This window comes from Cetorhinus maximus, chromosome 15 (genome assembly GCF_964194155.1).
Source record: "Cetorhinus maximus chromosome 15, sCetMax3.hap1.1, whole genome shotgun sequence".
NCBI classification, from domain to species: domain Eukaryota; kingdom Metazoa; phylum Chordata; class Chondrichthyes; order Lamniformes; family Cetorhinidae; genus Cetorhinus; species Cetorhinus maximus.
The window spans coordinates 43,481,764-43,501,914 of NC_135893.1; the positions used below are offsets into that span (position 1 = coordinate 43,481,764).

General features: G+C 43.5%; 1 protein-coding gene across 3 annotated transcripts in view; it reads left to right on the top strand.

Moving 5' to 3' along the window:
• LOC144690622 (ephrin type-B receptor 2) overlaps positions 1–20,151 on the top strand; it is a 1,056,594-nt gene that overhangs the window by 774,125 nt on the left and 262,318 nt on the right. For all 3 annotated transcript variants that reach the window (XM_078558305.1, XM_078558307.1, XM_078558306.1), the window contains one exon: positions 804–928. In XM_078558305.1, coding sequence (XP_078414431.1) covers positions 804–928 — 125 coding nt within the window. The remainder of the gene's footprint in view (positions 1–803; positions 929–20,151) is intronic.

Below are 20,151 nucleotides of genomic sequence, written 5' to 3' on the forward strand. Positions count from 1 at the left end.
TAAATTCCTGAAGTGCAAATGGTACACACTGCTGCTACTCTTTGTCACTGCTGGATGGAGTGAATGTTGAAGGAGGTGGATGGGGTGCCAATCAAGCAGGCTGCTTTGTCCCGGATGGTGTGAAGCTTCTTGAGTGTTGTTGGAGCTGCACTCATCCAGGCAAGTGGAGACTCTTCCATCACGCACCTGACTTGTGCCTTGTAGATAGGTTTTGGAGAGTCAGGAGGTGAGTTACTCGCTGCAGGATTCCTAGCCTCTGACCTGCTCTTGTAGCCATAGTATTTATATGGCTAATCCAGTGCAGTTTCTAGTCAATAGTTAGCCCCAGTATGTTGATAGTGGGTGATTCAGCAATGGTAATGCCATTTAACGTCAAGAGGTGATGGATGGATTCTCTCTTGTTGGAGTTGGTCATTGCCTGGACTTGTGTGGTGTAAATGTTATTTGCCACTTGTCAGCCCAAGCCTGGATATTGTCCAGGTCTTACTGCATTTCAACGTGTTAGTAGATGCTAATCAGAACCATTCTAATCAATGGACTCGCACTTTGTGGTGACATGGTGAGAGAATCTGTGCACCATGGAAATGAGTGCCATTGCTATTTTAACTGCCATCTTTTATCATAAATGAGTAAATGTGTGAGTTAATGCATGTCTGTGTGCGTGCATCTGTGTATGAGAATGGTGTATGTGCATGTGGGCGTTTGTGTTTGCGTGTGTGTGTGTATTTGTGTGCGTGCGTGTACGTGTGTTAGGCTAGTTCAGCCTTTAGCTGGTTTGCTAAACTGTTCACTTTCTTTTACAGCTCCATCCACAGTTTCATTTATGCACCAAGTGAGTCGTACAGTGGACAGCGTGACACTGTCCTGGTCTCAGCCTGACCAGCCCAATGGAGTGATCCTAGACTACGAGCTCCAGTATTATGAGAAGGTATGGAAGTTAAAATGAAAATTCTTCAGAGTGATGAATTTAAATACAGTGCCAGTTGTGGCTCAGTTGGTAGCACTCACCTCTGAATCATAAGGTTGTGTGTTCAAGTCCCACTCCAGTGCAGTACTGAAGGACTATTACACAGTTGGAGATCCTGTCTTTTGATTGAGATGTTAAAACAAGGTGGATGTAGTGTAGTTGGATTTTCAGAAGGCTTTTGATAAATTCCCCCACAGGAGTTTGGTTCCCCAAATTAAAGCTCATGGGATAAGAGTTGCCCATTCAGGTGGATTTAAAACACTCTGTGACCCCTATATTGAAGAAGAGCAGGGAACATTTCCCTGGTGTCCTGACCAATATCTATCCCTTAACCAGGATCAGTAAAAAAAATTATCTGGTCATCATCATCACATTGCTGTTCCTGGGAGCTTGCTGTGTGCAAATTGGCTGTTTCCTACCTTAGAACAGTGTGTACACTTTAAAACCCGTTAATAGGTTGTAGAGCACTTGAGATATCCTGACATTTTGAAGGGTACAATACAAACACAAATCTTTCTTTTTTATTTGAAGATGATAGATGTATTTGATAGGGAACTGAAGGGAAGTATGAGTCAACTTGTATCTATTTAACATAGAAACATAGAAAATAGGAGCAGAAGTAGGCAATTCGGCCCTTTGAGCCTGCTCCGCCATTCATTGTGATCATGGCTGATCATCCAACTCAATAGCCTGCTCCCGCTTTCTCCACATATCCTTTGATCCCTTTCGCCCCAGGAGCTATATCTAACTCCATCTTGAAAACATACAATGTTTTGACTTCAGCTACTTTCTGTGGTAGCAAATTCCACAGGCTCACCACTCTCTGGGTGAAGACATTTCTCCTCATCTCAATCCTAAATGGTCTACCCCTTATCCTCAGACTGTGACCTCTGGTTCTAGACTCCTCCACCATCGGGGACATCCTTCCTGCATCTACCCTGTCTAGTCCTGTTAGAATTTTATAGGTTTTTATGAGATCCCCCCTCATTCTTCTGAACTCCAGCAAGTATAAAACTAACCAACTCAATCTCTCCTCATATGTCAGTCCCGCCATCCCAGGAATCCGTCTGGTAAACCTTTGCTGCACTCCCTCTATAGCAAGAACATCCTTCCTCAGATAAGGAGACCAAAACTGCACATGATGTTCGAGGTGTGGTCTCACCAAGCCCCTGTATAATTGCTGCAAGACATCCCTGCTCCTGTACTCAAATCCTCTGGCTATGAAGGCCAGCATACCATTTGCCTTCTTTACCGCCTGTTGTACCTGCATGCTTACCTTCAGTGACTGGTGTATGAGGACACCCAGGTCTTGTTGTACATTCCCCTCTCTCAATTTATAGCCATTCAGATAATAATCTGCCTTCCTGTTTTTGCTACCAAAGTGGATAACCTCACATTTATCCATATTATACTGCACCTGCCATGCATTTGCCCACTCACTCAGCTTGTCCAAATCACACTGAAGCATCTCTGCATCCTCCTCACAGCTCACCCTCCCAACCAGTTTTGTGTCATCTGCAAATTTGGAGATATTACATTTAGTTCCCTCATCTAAATCATTTATATATATTGTGAATAGCTGGGGTCCCAGCACCGATCCCTGCGGTACCCCACTAGTCACTGCCTGCCATTCAGAAAAAGACCTGTTTATTCCTACTCTTTTGTTTCCTGTCTGCCAACCAGTTTTCTATCCATCTCAATACACCACCCCCAATCCCATGCGCTTAGCATCTTTAGTTTAAGATGGGACTGTGGTCCAGTAACCGTAGGCGAGGTAAATACTTATGTGACATCATTGTAAATTGAGATATGGAGAGAATGGACTTATAAAAATGCACCTTAATCTAGAGGTTAGATTGTGAAAGAAACAGGCTTGAGAATTTAAATGCCCTTTTCTCATTCCTCTGACTTGACCTTTTCTCTGCTGGTAAGTTATTGCCTTAGTGTGTGAGGTAAAAATAGAATGCTTTTCTGGGTAGATTTGTATGTAAATATCTTTTAAAGCATCAGTAAGTTTAAACTGGAAGGACAGAGAAATTGGGACTGTGAAAAGGACATATCCTTGCTATTCAGGATTTAATTAATTAGGATGACACAAAGCTAGGTGGGGATTGCATTGTGAGGAAGATGCAAAGCGGCTTCAAGAGGATTTATACAGACTTAGTTAGTAAGCAAGAATTTGGTTCTATGCAACTAAAGCAAGACTTTGCTACTCTTGTACTGAAATCCTCTTGCAATAAAGGCCAACATTCCATTAGCCTTCCTAATTGCTCGCTGCACCTGCATGTTAGCTTTCAGTGACTTATTGATGAGGACACCCAGGTCCTTTTGTACATCGACACTTTCTAATCTCTTACTATTTTAAAAATAATCTGCACATCTATTCCTCCTGCCAAAGTGGATAACTTCACATTTTTCCACATTATATTCCATCTGCCATGTTCTTACCCACTCACTAAATCTGTCCAATTCCTCTTGAAGCCGCTTTGCGTCTTCCTCACAACACACATTCCCACCTAGCTTTGTGTCACCCACAAACTGAAAATATTACATTTGGTCCCCAAGACCAAATCATTGATATATATTGTGAAAAGCTGGAGCCCGAGTACTGATCCCTGTGGTACCCCACGAGTCAGAAGCCTGCCAATGCGAGAATAACCCATTTATTCCTACTCTCTGTTTTCTGCCTGTTCGCAAATCCTTAATCCATGCCAGTATATTAACTCTTATCCCATGAGCTTTAATTTGGGGAACCAAACTCCTGTGAGGGAATTTATCAAAAGCCTTCTGAAAATCCAAGTACACTACATCCACCTTTATTGATTCTGTCAGTAACATCCTCAAAAAAGTCCAACAGGTTTGTCAAACATGACTTCCCTTTCATAAATCCATGTTGACTTTGCCTAATCAGGTCATTATTACCCAAGTGTCCATTTATCACATCCTTTAGAATAGTTTCTAGCTTTTTCCCTACGACTGATGTAAAGTTTAACAGGTCTGTCGTTGCCCATTTTGTCTCTCCCTCTCTTCTTAAATAGTAGGGTGACATTTGCTATCTTCCAATCTTCAGGAACCATTCCAGAATCTATAGAATTTTGGAAGATGATTACCAATGCATCCACTATCTCATAATTACCTCTTTCAATGCTTTGAGATGTAGAATATCAGGTCCTGGGGACTCATCAACTTTCAGTCCCATTAATTTCTCCAACACAGCCTTCTTACTAATACTAATTTCCTTCAATTCCTCATTCTTCCTAGTCCCTTGAATCTCTAATTCCGGAGATTTCTTGTATCTTCCTTAGTGAAGACCGACACAAAGTAATCATTTAGCTTCTCTGCCATTTCTCTATTCCCCTTTTTAAATTCTCCTGACTCTGCCTGCAATGGACCCACATTTGTCTTGGCCAGATGTTTCCTTTTTACATACCTATAGAAGCGTTTACAGTCATCAACAGTGCTATCAAGCGGCACTTGCTTAGCAATAACCTGCTCACTGGCACCCAGTTTGGGTGCCGCCAAGGCCATTCAGCTCCTAACATCATTACAGCCTTGGTTGAAACATGGACAAAAGAGCTGAACTCCCGAGGTGAGGTGACAGTGACTGCCCTTGACATCAAGGGCGCATTTGACCGAGTGTGGCATCAAGGAGCCCCAGCAAAACTGGAGTCAATAACAATCAAGGGGAAAGATATAGACGGGATGGTCAAATGGGCAGATAAGTGGCAGATGGAATTTAACCCTGAAAAGTGTGAGGTGATACATTTTGGAAGGAGTAATTTGACAAGGAAGTATTCAATGAACAGCATGACACTAGGAAGTTCTGAGGAACAAAGGGACCTTGGGGTGTGTGTCCTTAGATCTCTGAAGGCAGAGGGGCATGTTAGTGGGGTGGTGAAAAAGGCATATGGGACACTTGCCTTTATCAGTCGAGGCATAGATTACAAAAGTAGGGAGGTCATGTTGAAGTTGTATAGAACTGTGAGGCCACAGCTGGAGTAGTGTGTGCAGTTCTGGTCGCCACATTATAGGAAGGATGTGATTGCACTGGAGGGGGTGCAGAGGAGATTCACCAGGATGTTGCCTGGGATGAAACATTTAAGTTATGAAGAGAGGTTGGATTGACTTGGGTTGTTTTCGTTGGAACAGAGAAGACTGAGGGGTGATCAGATCGAGGTGAATAAGATTATGAGAGGCATGGACAGGGTGGATAGGGAGCAGCTTTTCCCCTTAGTTGAAGGGCCAGTCACAAGGGGGCATAAGTTCAAGGTGAGGGGCAGGAGGTTTAGGGGAGATGTGAGGAAAAACTTTTTTACCCAGAGGGTCTGGAATGTGCTGCCTGGGAGGGTGGTGGAGGCAGGTTGCCTCACATCTTTTAAAAAGTACCTGGATGAGCATTTGGCACGTCATAACATTCAAGGCTATGGGCCAAGTGCTGGTAAATGGGATTAGGTAGGTAGGTCAGGTGTTTCTCACGTATCGGTGCAGACCCGATGGGCTGAAGAGCCTCTTCTGCACTGTGATTCTGTGAAAACTCTCCGCTGGTTGGAATAATACTGAGCACAAAGGAAGATGGCTGTGGTTGTTGGAGGTCAGTCAACTCAGCTCCAGGACTTCACTGCAGGAGTTCCTCAGGGTAGTGTCCTTGGCCCAACCATCTTCAGCTGCTTCATCAATGACCTCCCTTCCATCATAAAGTCAGAAGTGGGGATGTTCGCTGACGTTTGCACAATGTTCAGCACCATTCGCGAATCCTCAGATACTGAAGCAGTCCATGTCTAAATGCAGCAAGACCTGGAAAATATTCAGGCTTGGGCTGACCAATGGCAAGTAACATTCGCACCACACAAGTGCCAGGCAATGACCACCTCCAACAACAGAAAAATCTAACCATCACCCCTTGACATTCGATGGCATTACCATTGCTGAATCCCCCACTATCAACATCCCGGTGGTTACCATTGACCAGAAACTGAACTGGACTAATCTTAAAAATACTGTGGCTACAAGAGCAGGTCAGAGGCTAGGAATCCTGAGACGAGTAATTCACCTCCTGACTCCCCAAAGCCTGTCCACCATCTACGAGGCACAAGTCAGGAGTGTGCTGGAATACTCTCCACTTACACAGATGAGTGCAGCTCATCACACCAGAAGCTTGACACTGTCCAGGACAAAGCAGCCTGCTTGATTGGCACCACATCTACAAACATTCACTCCCTCCACCACCAACGCGCAGTAGCAGCAGTGTGTACCATCTACAAGATGCATTGCAAGAATTCACCAAAGCTCCTTAGACAGCACCTTCCAAATCCACAACCACTACCATCTAAAAGGCCAAGGGCTGCAGATAGATGGGAACACCACCACCTGGAATTTCCCCTCCAAGTCGCTCACCATCCTGACTTGGAAATATTTCGCTGTTCCTTCACTGTCGCTGGGCCAAATTCCTGGAACTCCCTCCCTAACAGCATTGCGGGTGTACCTACAGTACATGGACTGCAGCGGTTCAAGAAGGCAGCTCCCCACCACCTTCTCAAGGGCAAGCAATGATGGGCAATAAATGCCGGACTAGCCAGCGAAGCCCACATCCTGTGAATGAATTTTTAAAAATCAATTTTTATGTTTTTTGCTTGTTTAAATTTGCATTCTATTCTCCCTTTATCAGTTTCTTGGTCCTCCTTTGTTGTACTCTAAAATCCCCCCGATCCTCAGGTTTACTACTATTTCTGGCAACTTTGTAGGCCTTTTCTTTTAATCTTGTACAGTCTTTAATTTCCTTTGTTCATCACGGTTGACTGACTTTTCTTGGGTTTTTGTGACTGGAAGGAATGTATAGATCCTGTAAACTAGGTAATAACTGTTTAAGGACTATCCATTGCCTGTATACTGTCATACCTTTTAATGTATTTTCCCAATCCGCCTCAGCCAATTTGCTGTTCAAAATTTCATAATTTCCTTTGTTCAAATTTAACACCTTGGCTTCAGATTGAACTATCTCACTTTCAAAAATAATGTAAAATTCTATCATATTATGGTCACTCATCCCTAAATGTTCTTTTACAACAAGATTTTTAATTATCCTTTTTTGTTACCTAATACTAGATCTAAAATAGCCTGTCTGTAGTTGGTTCCTCAAGCAGTAATCTCAGGATTACTCTTACTCCCATGTGCTAGTTAGTATAGAAATAGGAAAATTGAGCGATTGAACACATGGCTGGAAAGCTGGTGTAGGAAGGAGGGCATCAGATTTCTGGGGCATTGGGATCAGTTGTGGGGAAGGTGGGATCTGTACAAGCTGGATGATCTGTGCATGAACAGGACTGGGACAAATATCCTCATGGGGAGGTTTGCTAGTGCTATTGGGGTGGACTTAGACTAGATTGGCAGGGGTCTGGGAACCTGAGGGCAGATTCAGATAGGACAGATTCAGAGCAGGGAACAGGAGACAGAAAATTAGTGAACAGCTCTGAAAGACAGAAGAAGCAAACATTAAAAAGTGTACAGCACAGTAATTTGGCAGTGTTAAAAGGTATGTATATATGTAAATATAAATGAAGCCAATGTGTTGAGGACATGGATAGACACATGGTAACATGACATCATTGCTATAATAGAAACTTGGCTTAAAGAGGGACAAAAATAGCAGCTTCACATTCCTGGATATAGAGTTTTCAGGCAGGATAGAGAGGGGTTAAAAAAGGTGGGGGTGTAGCATTATTGGTTAAAGAACCAATTACAGCTGTGAGGAGGAATGATATATTAAATGAGGCATCAAATGAGGCCACATGGGTTGAGCTCAGAAATAAAAAGGGGCAGCCACATTCCTAGGAGAGTACTATAGACCCCCAAATACTGGAAGGGAGTTAGAAGAGCAAATATGTCGGCAAATTTCTGAGTGCAATAACAATAAGCAATAATAGTTGGAGACTTCAACTACCCTAATGTCAATTGGGGTACGAATAGTGTGAACAGCACAAAGGGCACAAAATTCTTGAACTGCACTCAAGAGAACTTTTTCAGCCAGCATGTAACAAGCCCAATGAAAGAGGGCACAATTCTAGATTTAGTCTTAGGAAATGAAGCTGGGCAAGTGGATGAAGTAGCAGTGGGGACCATTTTGGAAAAAGTGACCATAAAACAGTTAACTTTAGCATAATTATGCAAAAGGATAAAAATAGAACAGGGGTAAAATTGGGGAAAGACAAATTTTATGAAGCTGAATTTTATGAGCTGGTGGAAGTGTACTGGATACAGCTAATTGAAGGAAAATCAGTGACACACCAGTGAGAGGCATTTAAAGAAATAAGGCGGTGCTGCCAAATCTAAAGCCCCCTGTTTATCCAGAAGCATACAGGGTAAGATAAAGCAGAAAAAGAAAGCTTATGACAGTCACAAAAAACTTAATATTGTAGAAAGCCTAGAGGAGGAGGCTGCGTTCTCTCAGCATGTTTGGTTAAGAGTGGGGGCTGCAGGGTGGATCAGCATATGACCATGGCATAGTGGTACAATAAACTATTATGTAGGGGGAGCAAAAAGGAATATAATGGTAGCAGTGTAGTGAGGGGGATTGACACTCTTCTCTGTAGCAAAGAGCGAGATTCCAGACGGTTGTGTTGCCTGCCTGGTGCCAGGACTCGGGACATCAGCTCAGGGCTAGAGAGAAACTTGCAGTGAGAGAGGGAAGACCCAGTTGTTGTAATCCATGAAGGTAGAACTAGGAAAGAGGTTCTGCATAGAGAGTATGAGGAGCTAGGTACTAAATTAAAAAGCAGAACCTCAAAGGTTATCATCTCTGGATTATTACCTGAGCTGTGTGCAAATTGGCAGAGGGTACATAAAGTTAGAGAGATGAACACGTGGCTCAAAGACTGGTGTGGGAGAAGAGGGTTCTGGTTTGTGGGGCACTTGCTCTGGTACTGGGGAAAGTGGGGGCTGTACTGTTAATAATATGGGAAATGAGGGTCAGAGAATGGCAGGAAGGGACAGAGAGAAAAAAACCTAAGAATGCACCAACAATCAAAACTAGATTTTACAATGATAACAAAAGACAAATCTAAAGGCTCTGTATCTGAATGTGCATAACATTCATAACAAAGTAAACTAATTGATTTGCACATTGAAGTAAATAAATATGAGCTGATAGCCACTATGGAGACCTGGCTGCAGGATGGCAAGGATTGGATCCTGAATATTGAGGGGTATATGACATTCAAGAAGAATAGGAAGCTCGGTAAAGGTGGAGGGGTAGCACTGTTGATCAAGGATGGCATTGGTACAAAAGTTAGACTTACCTTGGTTCAGGAGATTAGGATGTAGAATTGTTTTGGGTGGAGATGAGGAACAGTAGGGGAAAGAAGTCACTAGCAGGAGTGGTCTACAGGCCTCCTAACAGCAACCACGATGTAGGACAAAGTATACAAGAAGAAATATTGGGTGCTTGTGATAAGGGAACGGCAATAACCATTGGTGATTTTAATCTACATATAAACTGGAAAAATCAGGTTGGCAGTAGTAGCCTGGATGAGGAGTTCATAGAATGTTTTCAAGACAGTTTCTTAGAGCAGCATGTTCTGGAACCGACCAGAGAGCAGGTTATATTAGATTTGGTATTGCGTAATATGACAGCATTAATTAATGACTTCAGAGTGAAGGCACCCCTAGGTAGCAGTGACTACAATATGATTGAATTTTACATCCAGTTTGAAAGACTAGTATTTTAAACTTAAATAAGGGCAACTATGTGGGCATGAAAGCTGAACTGGCTGAAGTTAACTGGGATACTAGGCTAGGGGATAGATCAATAGAGAAGCAATGGCAGACATTTAAGGGGATATTTCAGAATACTCAATAAGTATATTCCTACTATAAAGAAAAATTCTAAAGGGAGGAGCCACCATCATCATTAAAGAAGTTAAGGAAAGCGTCAAACTTAAGGAAAAAGCATATAACTGCGCAAAGATGAGCGTCAGGTCAGATGACTGATCAGAATATAAATAACGGCAAAGAATGACTAAAAGGTTAATCAGGAGAAAGAAATTAGAGAATAAGAGAAAGCTAGCTAGAAACATAAAGACAGATAGTAAGTGCTTCTACAGGCATTTAAGAAGGAAAAGAGTATGTAAAGTGAGTAAAAGCAAAAAACTGCGGATGCTGGAAATCCAAAACAAAAACAAAAATACCTGGAAAAACTCAGCAGGTCTGGCAGCATCTGCGGAGAGGAGCACAGTTAACGTTTCGAGTCCGAATGACCCTTCTACAGAACTAACAGTGAGTATCGGCCTTCTAGAGAGTGAGAATAGTGAGTTAAATTAGATAATAAGGAAATGATGGATGAAATGAAGGAATATTTTACTTTGTCTTCACTATAGAGGATACAAAAAACATTCCAGTAATAGCTGTAAATCAGGGGGAGAATTTTCCAGTCGGCGAGTAAAATGACGCGCTGTGACATCGGGCGGATGTCCCAATGTCACCACGCATCATTTAGATTTCCAATTCGGCGGGCATGCAGCCGAATCAGCTGCGCGCCCGCCAACCTGTCAAAGGCCTATTAAGGCCTGTTAAAAACTAATTAAAGCAATTAAATGAGCTGCCCATCCAACCTTAAGGTTAGCGGGCAGGCGAAGAGCCCAGTCGGCCTTCGCATTTTTCATGGAACCTCATCCACAGGCGGGATGAGGTTTCATGAAGTGTTTATAAATTAAATAATTTTTTTAAATTAATGTTCCTTGACATGTCCCAGCTCATGTGACACTGTCACATGATGGGACATGTCTTAAAATATTTTCAATTCTTTATTTAAATTCAGCCCCAGGAGTTGCAAGGGAGAAAGAAACTTGGTGAAATTACAATCACTAGGGAAGTGGTTGCTGAGCAAACTGATGGAGCTGCGGGCTGACAAGTCTCTGGGTCCTGATGGACTTCATCCTCGGGTCTTAAAAGAGGTGGCTAATGAGGTAGCAGATATGTTGGTGTTAATTTTTCAATGTTCCCTAGATTCTAGAAAGAATCCATCAGACTTGAAAGTAGCAAATATAACCCCTGTGTTCAAGAAGGGAAGGAGTCAGAAAACAGGAAACTATAGGCCAGTTAGTTTGACATCTTTCATGGGGAAGGTGTTAGAATCGATCAGTAAGGAGATTATAGCTGGGCACTTAAAAAACTCATGGTAATTGGGAAGAGACAGCATGGTTTATGAAAGGGAAATCATGTTTAACCAATTTATTGGAGTTCTTTTTGAAAGAGTAACATGTGCTGTGAATAAAGGGGAGCCTGTAGACGTGGTGTTCTTGGGTTTTCAGAAGGTATTTGATAAGGTGCCATGTCAAAAGTTACTGCGGAAAATAAAAGATCACGGTGTAGGGGGTAACATATTAGCCTGGATAGAGGATTGGCTGGCTTGCAGAAAACAGAGGGTATGCATAAATAAGTCATTTTCTGATTGGCAGGATGTGACTAGCGGAGCCCTGCAGAGTTCTGTGCTGGGGCCTCAATTTTTACAGTCTAGATCAATGACATAGATGAAGGGAATGAAGGTTTGATAGCTAAATTTGTGGATGACACAAAGATAGGTAAGAAAGTATGTTGTGAAGAGGACATAAGGAGTTTGCAGACAGATATACATAGGTTGAATGAGGGGGCAAAAATATGGCAAATGGAGTTTAATGTGGGAAGATGTGAAGTTGTTCACTTTGGCAGGAAGAATAAAAAGTAGAGTATTCCTTAAATGGAGAACGACTGCAGAATTCCAAGGTGCAGAAGGATCTAGGTGTTCTAGTGCATGAGCCACAAAAAGGTAGTATGCAGTTACAGCACAAAATAAGGAAGGGTAATGGAGCACTATCTTTTATTACAAGAGGAATTGAACATAAAAGTAAACACCTCGACTACAGCTCCTCACACCCCGCTTCCTGTAAGGACTCCATCCCATTCTCTCAGTTCCTTCGCCTCCGTCGCATCTGTTCTGATGACGCTACCTTCAAAAACAGCTCCTCTGACATGTCCTCCTTCTTCCTTAACCGAGGTTTTCCACCCACGGTGGTTGACAGGGCCCTCAACCGTGTCCGGCCCATCTCCTGCGCATCCACCCTCACGCCTTCTCCTCCCTCCCAGAAACATGATAGGGTCCCCCTTGTCCTCACTTATCACCCCACCAGCTTCCGCATTCAAAGGATCATCCTCCGCCATTTCCGCCAACTCCAGCATGATGCCACCACCAAACACATCTTCCCTTCACACCCCCTGACGGCATTCCGTAGGGATCGTTCCTTCCAGGACACCCTGGTCCACTCCTCCATCACCCCCTACTCCTCAACCCCCACCTATGGCACCTCCCCATGCCCACGCAGAAGATGCAACACCTGCCCCTTCACTTCCTCTCTCCTCACCGTCCAAGGGCCCAAACACTCCTTTCAAGTGAAGCAGCATTTCACTTGCATTTCCCCTAACTTAGTCTACTGCATTTGTTGCTCCCAATGCGGTCTCCTCTACATTGGAGAGACCAAACACAAACTGGGCGACCGCTTTGCAGAACACCTGCGGTCTGTCCGCAAGAAAGACCCAAACCTCCCTGTCGCTTGCCATTTTAACACTCCACCCTGCTCTCTTGCCCACATGTCTGTCCTTGGCTTGCTGCATTGTTCTAGTGAAGCCCAACGCAAACTGGAGGAACAGCACCTCATCTTCCGACTAGGCACTTTACAGCCTTCCGGGCTGAATATTGAATTCAACAACTTTAGATCTTAAACTCCCCCTCCCCCCATCCCCACCCCGTTTCCTCCCCCTCCCTTTTGTTTTTTTTTTCAATAATTTATATAGATTTTTCTTTTCCCACCTATTTCCATTATTTTTAAATCTACAACTAATACCTTGTCAGTCTTTCCACCCCACCCCCACTAGAGCTGTACCTTGAGTGTCCTGCCATCCATTCTTAATTAGCACTTTTCTTAGATAATATCACCACCTTCAACACCTCTTTGATCCTTTTGTCTGTGACATCTTTTGATTATCTGCTCCTATCACTGCTTGCTTGTCCCTACAAGCACCCCACCCTCAACTTCTCTCCCCCCGCCCCCCCACCTTAAACCATCTTATATTTCACCCCTCTCCTAACTATACTTCAGTTCTATTGAAGGGTCATGTGGACCCAAAACGTCGAGTCTTTTCTTCTCCACCGATGCTGCCAGACCTGCTGACTTTTTCCAGGTAATTCTGTTTTTGTTTTGGATTTCCAGCATCCGCAGTAGTTTTTTGTTTTTAGAAAAGTAAGGATGCTCTGCTTCATGCAATGAATAAGGATGCAATGCAGGCATTGGTGAAGCCACATCTTGAATATTGTGTGCAGTTTTGGTCTCCTTAGTTAAGGAAGGATGTAAGTGCGTTGGAAGTGGTTCAGAGGAGGTTTACTAGATTGATACCTGGAATGAGTAGGCTGTCTTATGAAGAAAGGTTAGACAGACTGGGCTTGTTTCTACTGGACCTTCAAAAAGTGAGGGGTGATTTGATTGAAGTTTACAAGACCCTGAACGATCTTGACAAGATGGATGTGGAAAGGATGTTTCCTCTTGTGGGTGAGTCCAGAACTAGGGGGCCCTGTTTTAAAATTAGGGGGTCGGCCTTTTAGGACAGAGATGAGGAGAATTTTTTCTCTCAGAGGGTTGTGCGACTTTGGAACTCTCTGCATGCGAAGGCAGTGGAGACGGGGTCACTGAATATTTTTAAGGCAGAGGTAGATAAATTCTTGTTAGGCAAGGGAATCAAAGGTTATCGGGCATAGATGGGAACGTGGAACTCGGAATACAAACAGATCAGCCATGATCTTGTTACCCGCGTCTTGCTGCATTTGGACCTGGATTAGTTCAGTATCTGAGGAGTTGCGAATGGCGCTGAACATTGTGCAATCATCAGTGAACATCCCCACTTCTGACCTTATGATGGAAAGAAGGTCATTGATAAAGCAACTGACGATGGTTGGGCCTAGGACATTACCCTGAGGAACTCCTGCAGTGATGTCCTGAAGCTGAGATGATTGACCTTCAATGACCACAACCATCTTCCTTTGTGCTAGGTATGACCATCCAGTGGAGAGTTTTCCCCCTGATTCCCATTGGCTCCAGTTTTGCTAGGGCTCCTTGATGTCACACTCTGTCAAATGCTGCCTCGATGTCAAGGGCAGTCACTGTCACCTCACCTCTGGAATTCAGCTATTTTGTCCATTTTTGAAGCAAGGCTGTAATGAGGTCAGGAGCTGAGTGGCCCTGGCAGGTTATTGCTAAGCAAGTTCCACTTGCTAGCACTGTGGATGACCCCTTCCATTACTTTTCTGATGATTGAGATTAGACAATTAGGCAGTAATTGTCTGGGTTTGATTTGTCCTGCTTTTTGTGTACAGGACATCCCTGGGCAATTTTCTACATTGCCGGGCTAGATGCCAATGTTGTAGCTGTACCAGAACAGCTTGACTAGGCGTGTGGCATGTTCTGGAGCACAAGTCTGAAGTACTATGCTGGAATATTGTCAGGGCCCATAGCCTTTGCAGTATCCAATGCCTTCAACCATTTCTTGATATCACTTGGAGCAAATCAAATTGGCTGAATCACCAGGGCCAGATGGATTTTATCCCAGGAAATAGTGGATGCTCTGAGGATCATTTTCCAATCCTACTAGAAACAGATGTGTTTCCAGAGGATTGGAGGTCTGCCAGCATTGTAACATTATTTAAAAAGGGTGCAAGGGATAGACCAAATAATTATAGGTGGTCAGTCTGACTTCGGTGGTGGGAAAATTATTGGAATCAATTTTGAGACACAGGATAAACTGTCACTTAGAAAGGCACGGATTGATCAGGGACAGTCAGCGTGGTTTTGTTAGGGGAAGCTCATGTCTTACTAACTTAATAGAATTTTTTGAGGAAGTAACAAGGAGGATTGATGAGGGTAGTGCACTGGATGTTGTCTACATGGATTTTAGTGTGGCATTTGACAAGGTCCCACATGGCGAACTAGTCATAAAAGTAAAAGACCATGGGACACCGGGGAGTGTGGCGAGTTGGATCCAAAATTGGCTCAGTGACAGGAAACAAAGGGTAATTGTCAATTGATTAATTTTTTTGTGAATAGAAAGTGGTTTCCAGTGGCGTTCCACAGGGCTCAGTGTTAGGCCCCTTGCTGTTTGTTGTATATATTAATGATTTGGATTTAAATGTGGGAGGCGTAATTGGAAATTTGCAGTTGACACAAAAATTGGCTGTGTAGTTTATTATGAAGAGGATAGCTGCCAGCTCCAGAATGATATCAATGGTTTGGTTGAATGGGCAGAGAAGAGGCAGATGGAATTCAATCCAGAGAAGTGTGAGGTAATGCGTTTGGGGAGGGCAAACAAAGCAAGGAAATACTCAATAAATGGGAGGATATTGAGAGGGGTAGAAAAGTGAGAGACCTTGGACTGCATGTCCACAGGTCCCTGAAGGCGGCAGGACAGGTGGATAAGGTGGTGAAGAAAGCATATGGAATGCTTTCCTTTATTGTATGAGGTATTGAATACAAAAGCAGGGATGTAATGATGGATAAAAACAAAATACTTTGGATGCTGGAAATCTGAAACAAAAACAAAAATAGCTGGAAAAACTCAGCAGGTTTGATAGCATCTGCGGAGAGGAACATAGTTAACGTTGCGAGTCTGTATGACTCTTCATCATTCTGATGTAATGCTGGAACTGTATAAAATGCTGGTTAGGACACAGCTGGAATTTTGTGTACAGTTCTGGTCACCGCATTACAGGAAGGACATAATTGCTCTGGAGAGAGTACAGAGGAGATTTACAAGAATGTTGACAGTGCTTGAAAATTGTAGCTATGAGGAAAGATTGGATAGACTAGGGTTGTTTTCCTTGGAACAGAGGAGGCTGAGGGGTGACTTGATTGAGGAGTACAAGATTATGAGGGGTCTAGATAGCGTAGACAGGAAACACTTGTTTCCCCTAGCAAAGAGGTCAATTACCGGAGACACTGATTTAAGGTGATTGGTAGAAGGATTAAAGGGGACATGAGGAAAAACTTCTTCACTCAGAAGGTGTTGGGTGTTTGGAATTCGCTGCCTGGTTTGGTGGTGGAGGCAGAAACCCTCAACTCATTTAAATGGTACCTGGATCTGCACCTGGAGTGCTGTAACCTGCAAAGCTATGGACCAGGTGCTGGAAGATGGGATTAGAATGGATGGCTAGTTTATTATTTTTTTCTTTTATAGCCAGTGCAGACATGATGGGCTGAATGGCCTCTTTGCTGTAACATTTCTATGGTTCTAACATACTGCTCTAAAAAAAATCCTTAACACACGCTCCAGAAATTCTTCCTCCACAGCATTAATGCTCATTAGATTTACCCAGTCTATATGCAGATTGAAGCCACCCATGATTACTGTACATTACATTACCCATGCTACATGCTTCTCTGATCTGCTGATTAATACCATGCCCCACACTACCACTACAGTTTGGTGGCCAGTAAACAACTCCTACCAATATTTGCTGTCCCTTGCTGTTTCTTAACTCCACCCAAACAGATTCCACATTTTGTCCTTCCAATCTGAGATCCTCCTTCAGTAATGTTCTGATCCCATTCCTTATTATCAGCGCAACTCCACCTCCTTTTCCTTTTTCCTGTCCTCCCTAAATGTTGAATATCCTTGAATATTCAGTTCCCAGTCTTGGTCAGCCTGTAGCCATGTTTCCATAATGGCAAATAGATCATAGCCATTTTCCTCTATTTGTGCCTTTAAATCATCTGCCTTGTTGTGAGCGCTGTGTGCATTCAGAGAAAGTGTCCTTAACTTTGTCTTTTTGACATTATTCCACATTCTAAGCTTAGTTGATGCTCTCCTCATTTTGCTTGCCTTCTAATTTCACTTGTCACTTTTCTACTTCCTGTTACCAGCTTTACCTCCTTCCAATTTGAGCTGCCCCTCAGTTTCCCATCCCCCCGACATGCTAATTTAACACCTCCCTCCCCTCCAACAGCAGTAACAGATCTCCCTGCCAGGATATTATCTGTGGATAAAGATTTGCAGGGCTATGAGGAAAAAGCGGGGTTTGGGACTAGGCGAGTTGCTTTTGCAGAGAGCCATCACAAACAAAATGGGCCAAATGGCAGCCTCCTGTGCTGCAACATTCTATGACTCTAGAATGCTCAGCCTCTGATCTGCTTTTGCAATATTTATATGCCTCGACCGGTCAGTTTCTGGTCAGTGGTAACCTCCAGGATGTTGATGGTGGGTGTTTCAGTGATCGAAATGCTGTTGAATGTCAAGGGTCAATGGTTAGATTCTCTCTTACTGGAGATGGTTATTGCCTGGCACTTGTGTGGCATGACTATTACTTGCCATTTATCAGCTCAAGCCTGAATGTTTTGTGGTCTTGATGTATCCAGACACAGACTGCATCATTATCTAGCAGTTACAAATGGTTCAATCATCATCAAACATCCCCGCTTCCGACCATATGATGGAAGGAAGGTCATTGATGAAGCATGGCTGGGCCGAGGACACTAGCCTGAAGAACTCGTGCAGCAATGTCCCAGGACTGAGATTATTGGCCTCCTACAGCCATAACCATCTTCCTTTCTGCTGGGTATGACTCCAATCAACGGAGAGTTTTCCCCCTGATTCCCATTGACTCCAGTTTTGCTCGGGTTCCTTGATGCCGCACTCGGTCAAGTGCTGCCTTGATTTCAAGGGCAGTTACTCTCACCTCACCTCTTTAGTCCATGCTCAGCTGTAATGAGGTCAGGAGCTGAACGGCCCTAGTGGAAACCAAACTGAGCGTCAGAGAGTAGGATAGCACAGTTGTCGACACCTTCCATCACTTGCTGATGAATGAGAGTAGATTTATTAGGTGGTAATTGTCTGGGTTGGATTTGGCTGGCTTCTAGTGTACAGGACAGACCTGGGCAATTTTCCACAGTGCCAACTAGATGCCAGTATTGTAGCTAGAACAGCTTGGTCGCGATGCAATAAGTTCCAGAGCACCAGTCCTCAACAATGTGGCTGGGGCTAATTGCCTTCACGGCATCCAGTGTATTCAAACATTTCTTGATATCGGGTGGAGTGAATTAAATTGGCTGCAGTGGAATGATTTTCCCCTCAATCCCACTGACTTTAGGTTACTTGGGCTCCTTGGCGGCACAAAGAAATGTTGCATTGATATCGAGGGCAGTTACTTTACCTCTTTGAATGGATATGGAGATGATCCTCTCAAAGATTTTAATTCAGACAATCAATGACATTGATAGAACTGTGATGACAGGTATATTTTACTATTATGAATTCTTGAAACAACAGCTATGATTTTTTTATTATTCATTCATGGCTTTGCTGGCCAGCATTTATTGCCCATCCCAAATTGCCCTTGAGAAGGTGATGGTGGAGCCACTGCAGCCTATGTGGTGTAGGTACATCCACAGTGCTGTTAGGGAGGGAATTCCAGGATTTTGACCCAGCGACAGTGAAGGAATGGCCGATATATTTCCAAGTCAGGATGGTGAGTGGCTTCAAGGGGAATTCCAGGTGGTGCTGTTCCCATGTGGCTGCTGCCCTTGTCCTTCTAGATGGTAGCAGTCGTGGGTTTGGAAGGTACTGTCTAAGGAGCCTTGGTGAATTCCTGCAGTGCACCTTGAAGATAGTACACACTGCTGCTACTGTGTGTTGGTGGTGGAGGGAATGAATGTTTGTGGATGTGGTGCCAACGAAGCGGGCTGCTTTGTCCTGGACGGTGTTGTTGGAGCTGCTCTGATCCAGGCAAGTGGAGAGTATTCCATCACACTCCTGACTTGTGCCTCATAAATGGTGGACAGAATTTCAGGAGTCAGGAACAGAGTTACTCGCTGCAGGGTTCCTAGCCTCTGACCTGCTCTTGTAGCAACAGTATTTATATGGCTGGTCCAGTTTAGTTTCTGGTCAATGGTGACCCCAGGATATTGATAGTGGGTGATTCAGCAATGGTAATGCCATCGAATGTCAAGGGGTGATGGTTAGATTTTTCTGTTGTTGGAGGTGGTCATTGCCTGGCACTTGTGTGGTATGAAGATTTAGGAGACAGTGATCATTGTATTATATGTTTTAGGATGACGATAGAAAAGAACGATAGGCAATCCAAAGTAAGAATAATTAACTAGACGAGAGCTGACTTCAATGGGGCAGGAACGGAGCTGGGGCAGATAGACTGGAATGAGAGATTGGTGGGAAAAACTGTAGCTGAACAATGGGCTACCTTCAAAAATGAATTGGTTTGGGCACAGTCAAGGTACATTCCATCGAAAGAGAAAGGTAGGCCAAACAAAGCCAGAGCACTCTGGATGAAAAAGGAGATAGAAATTTAGAGAAAGAAGAAAAAATGCATTTATGACAGGTGTCAGGTAGAGAATACAATTAAGAACCAAGAGAAATACAGACGGTTCAGAGGGGAGATGAAAAAGCATATCAGAGAAGCAAAGAGAGATTATGAGATAAGACTGGAAGCCAACGTTAAGGGGAATCCCAAAGTGTTCTATAGGTATATAAATAGTAAAGGGGTGGTAAACGGAGAAGTAGGGCCGATTAGGGACCTAAAAGGGAGTTTACACATGGACTTTACCAAGGAGGTAGATGCTACACAGGCCGTGGTGACAGACGAAGAAATTCTCTCACTAAAAGGGTTCAAAATTGATAGGGAAGAAGTGTTGAATAGACTGTTGGTACTTAAAGTTGTCAAGGCACTGGGACTGGATGAGATGCATCAAAAGATTTTGAAGTAAGTGAGAGTAGAAATTGCAGGGACACTGGCCATAATCTTTCAGTCTTCCCTAGACTCAGAGGAACTGCCAGAGGACTGGAGAATTGCAAACATTACGCCCTTGTTCAAAAACGTTTGTAAGGATAAGCCCAGCGATTACAGACCAGTCAGTTTAACTTCAATGGTGGGCAAGATTCTAGAAACAATTACTCAGGATACAATTAGTAATCACATGCATAAATATGGGTTAATAAAGAAGAGCCAGTATGGATTTCTAAAGAGGGAATTATGTTTAACTAACTTGCTGGAGTTTTTTGAAGGTGTAACAGAAAAGGTCACTGAGGGTAATGCTGTTGATGTGGTGCACATGGACTTTCAAAAGGCATTTGATACAGTGCCACACAACAGACTTGTGAGAAAAGTT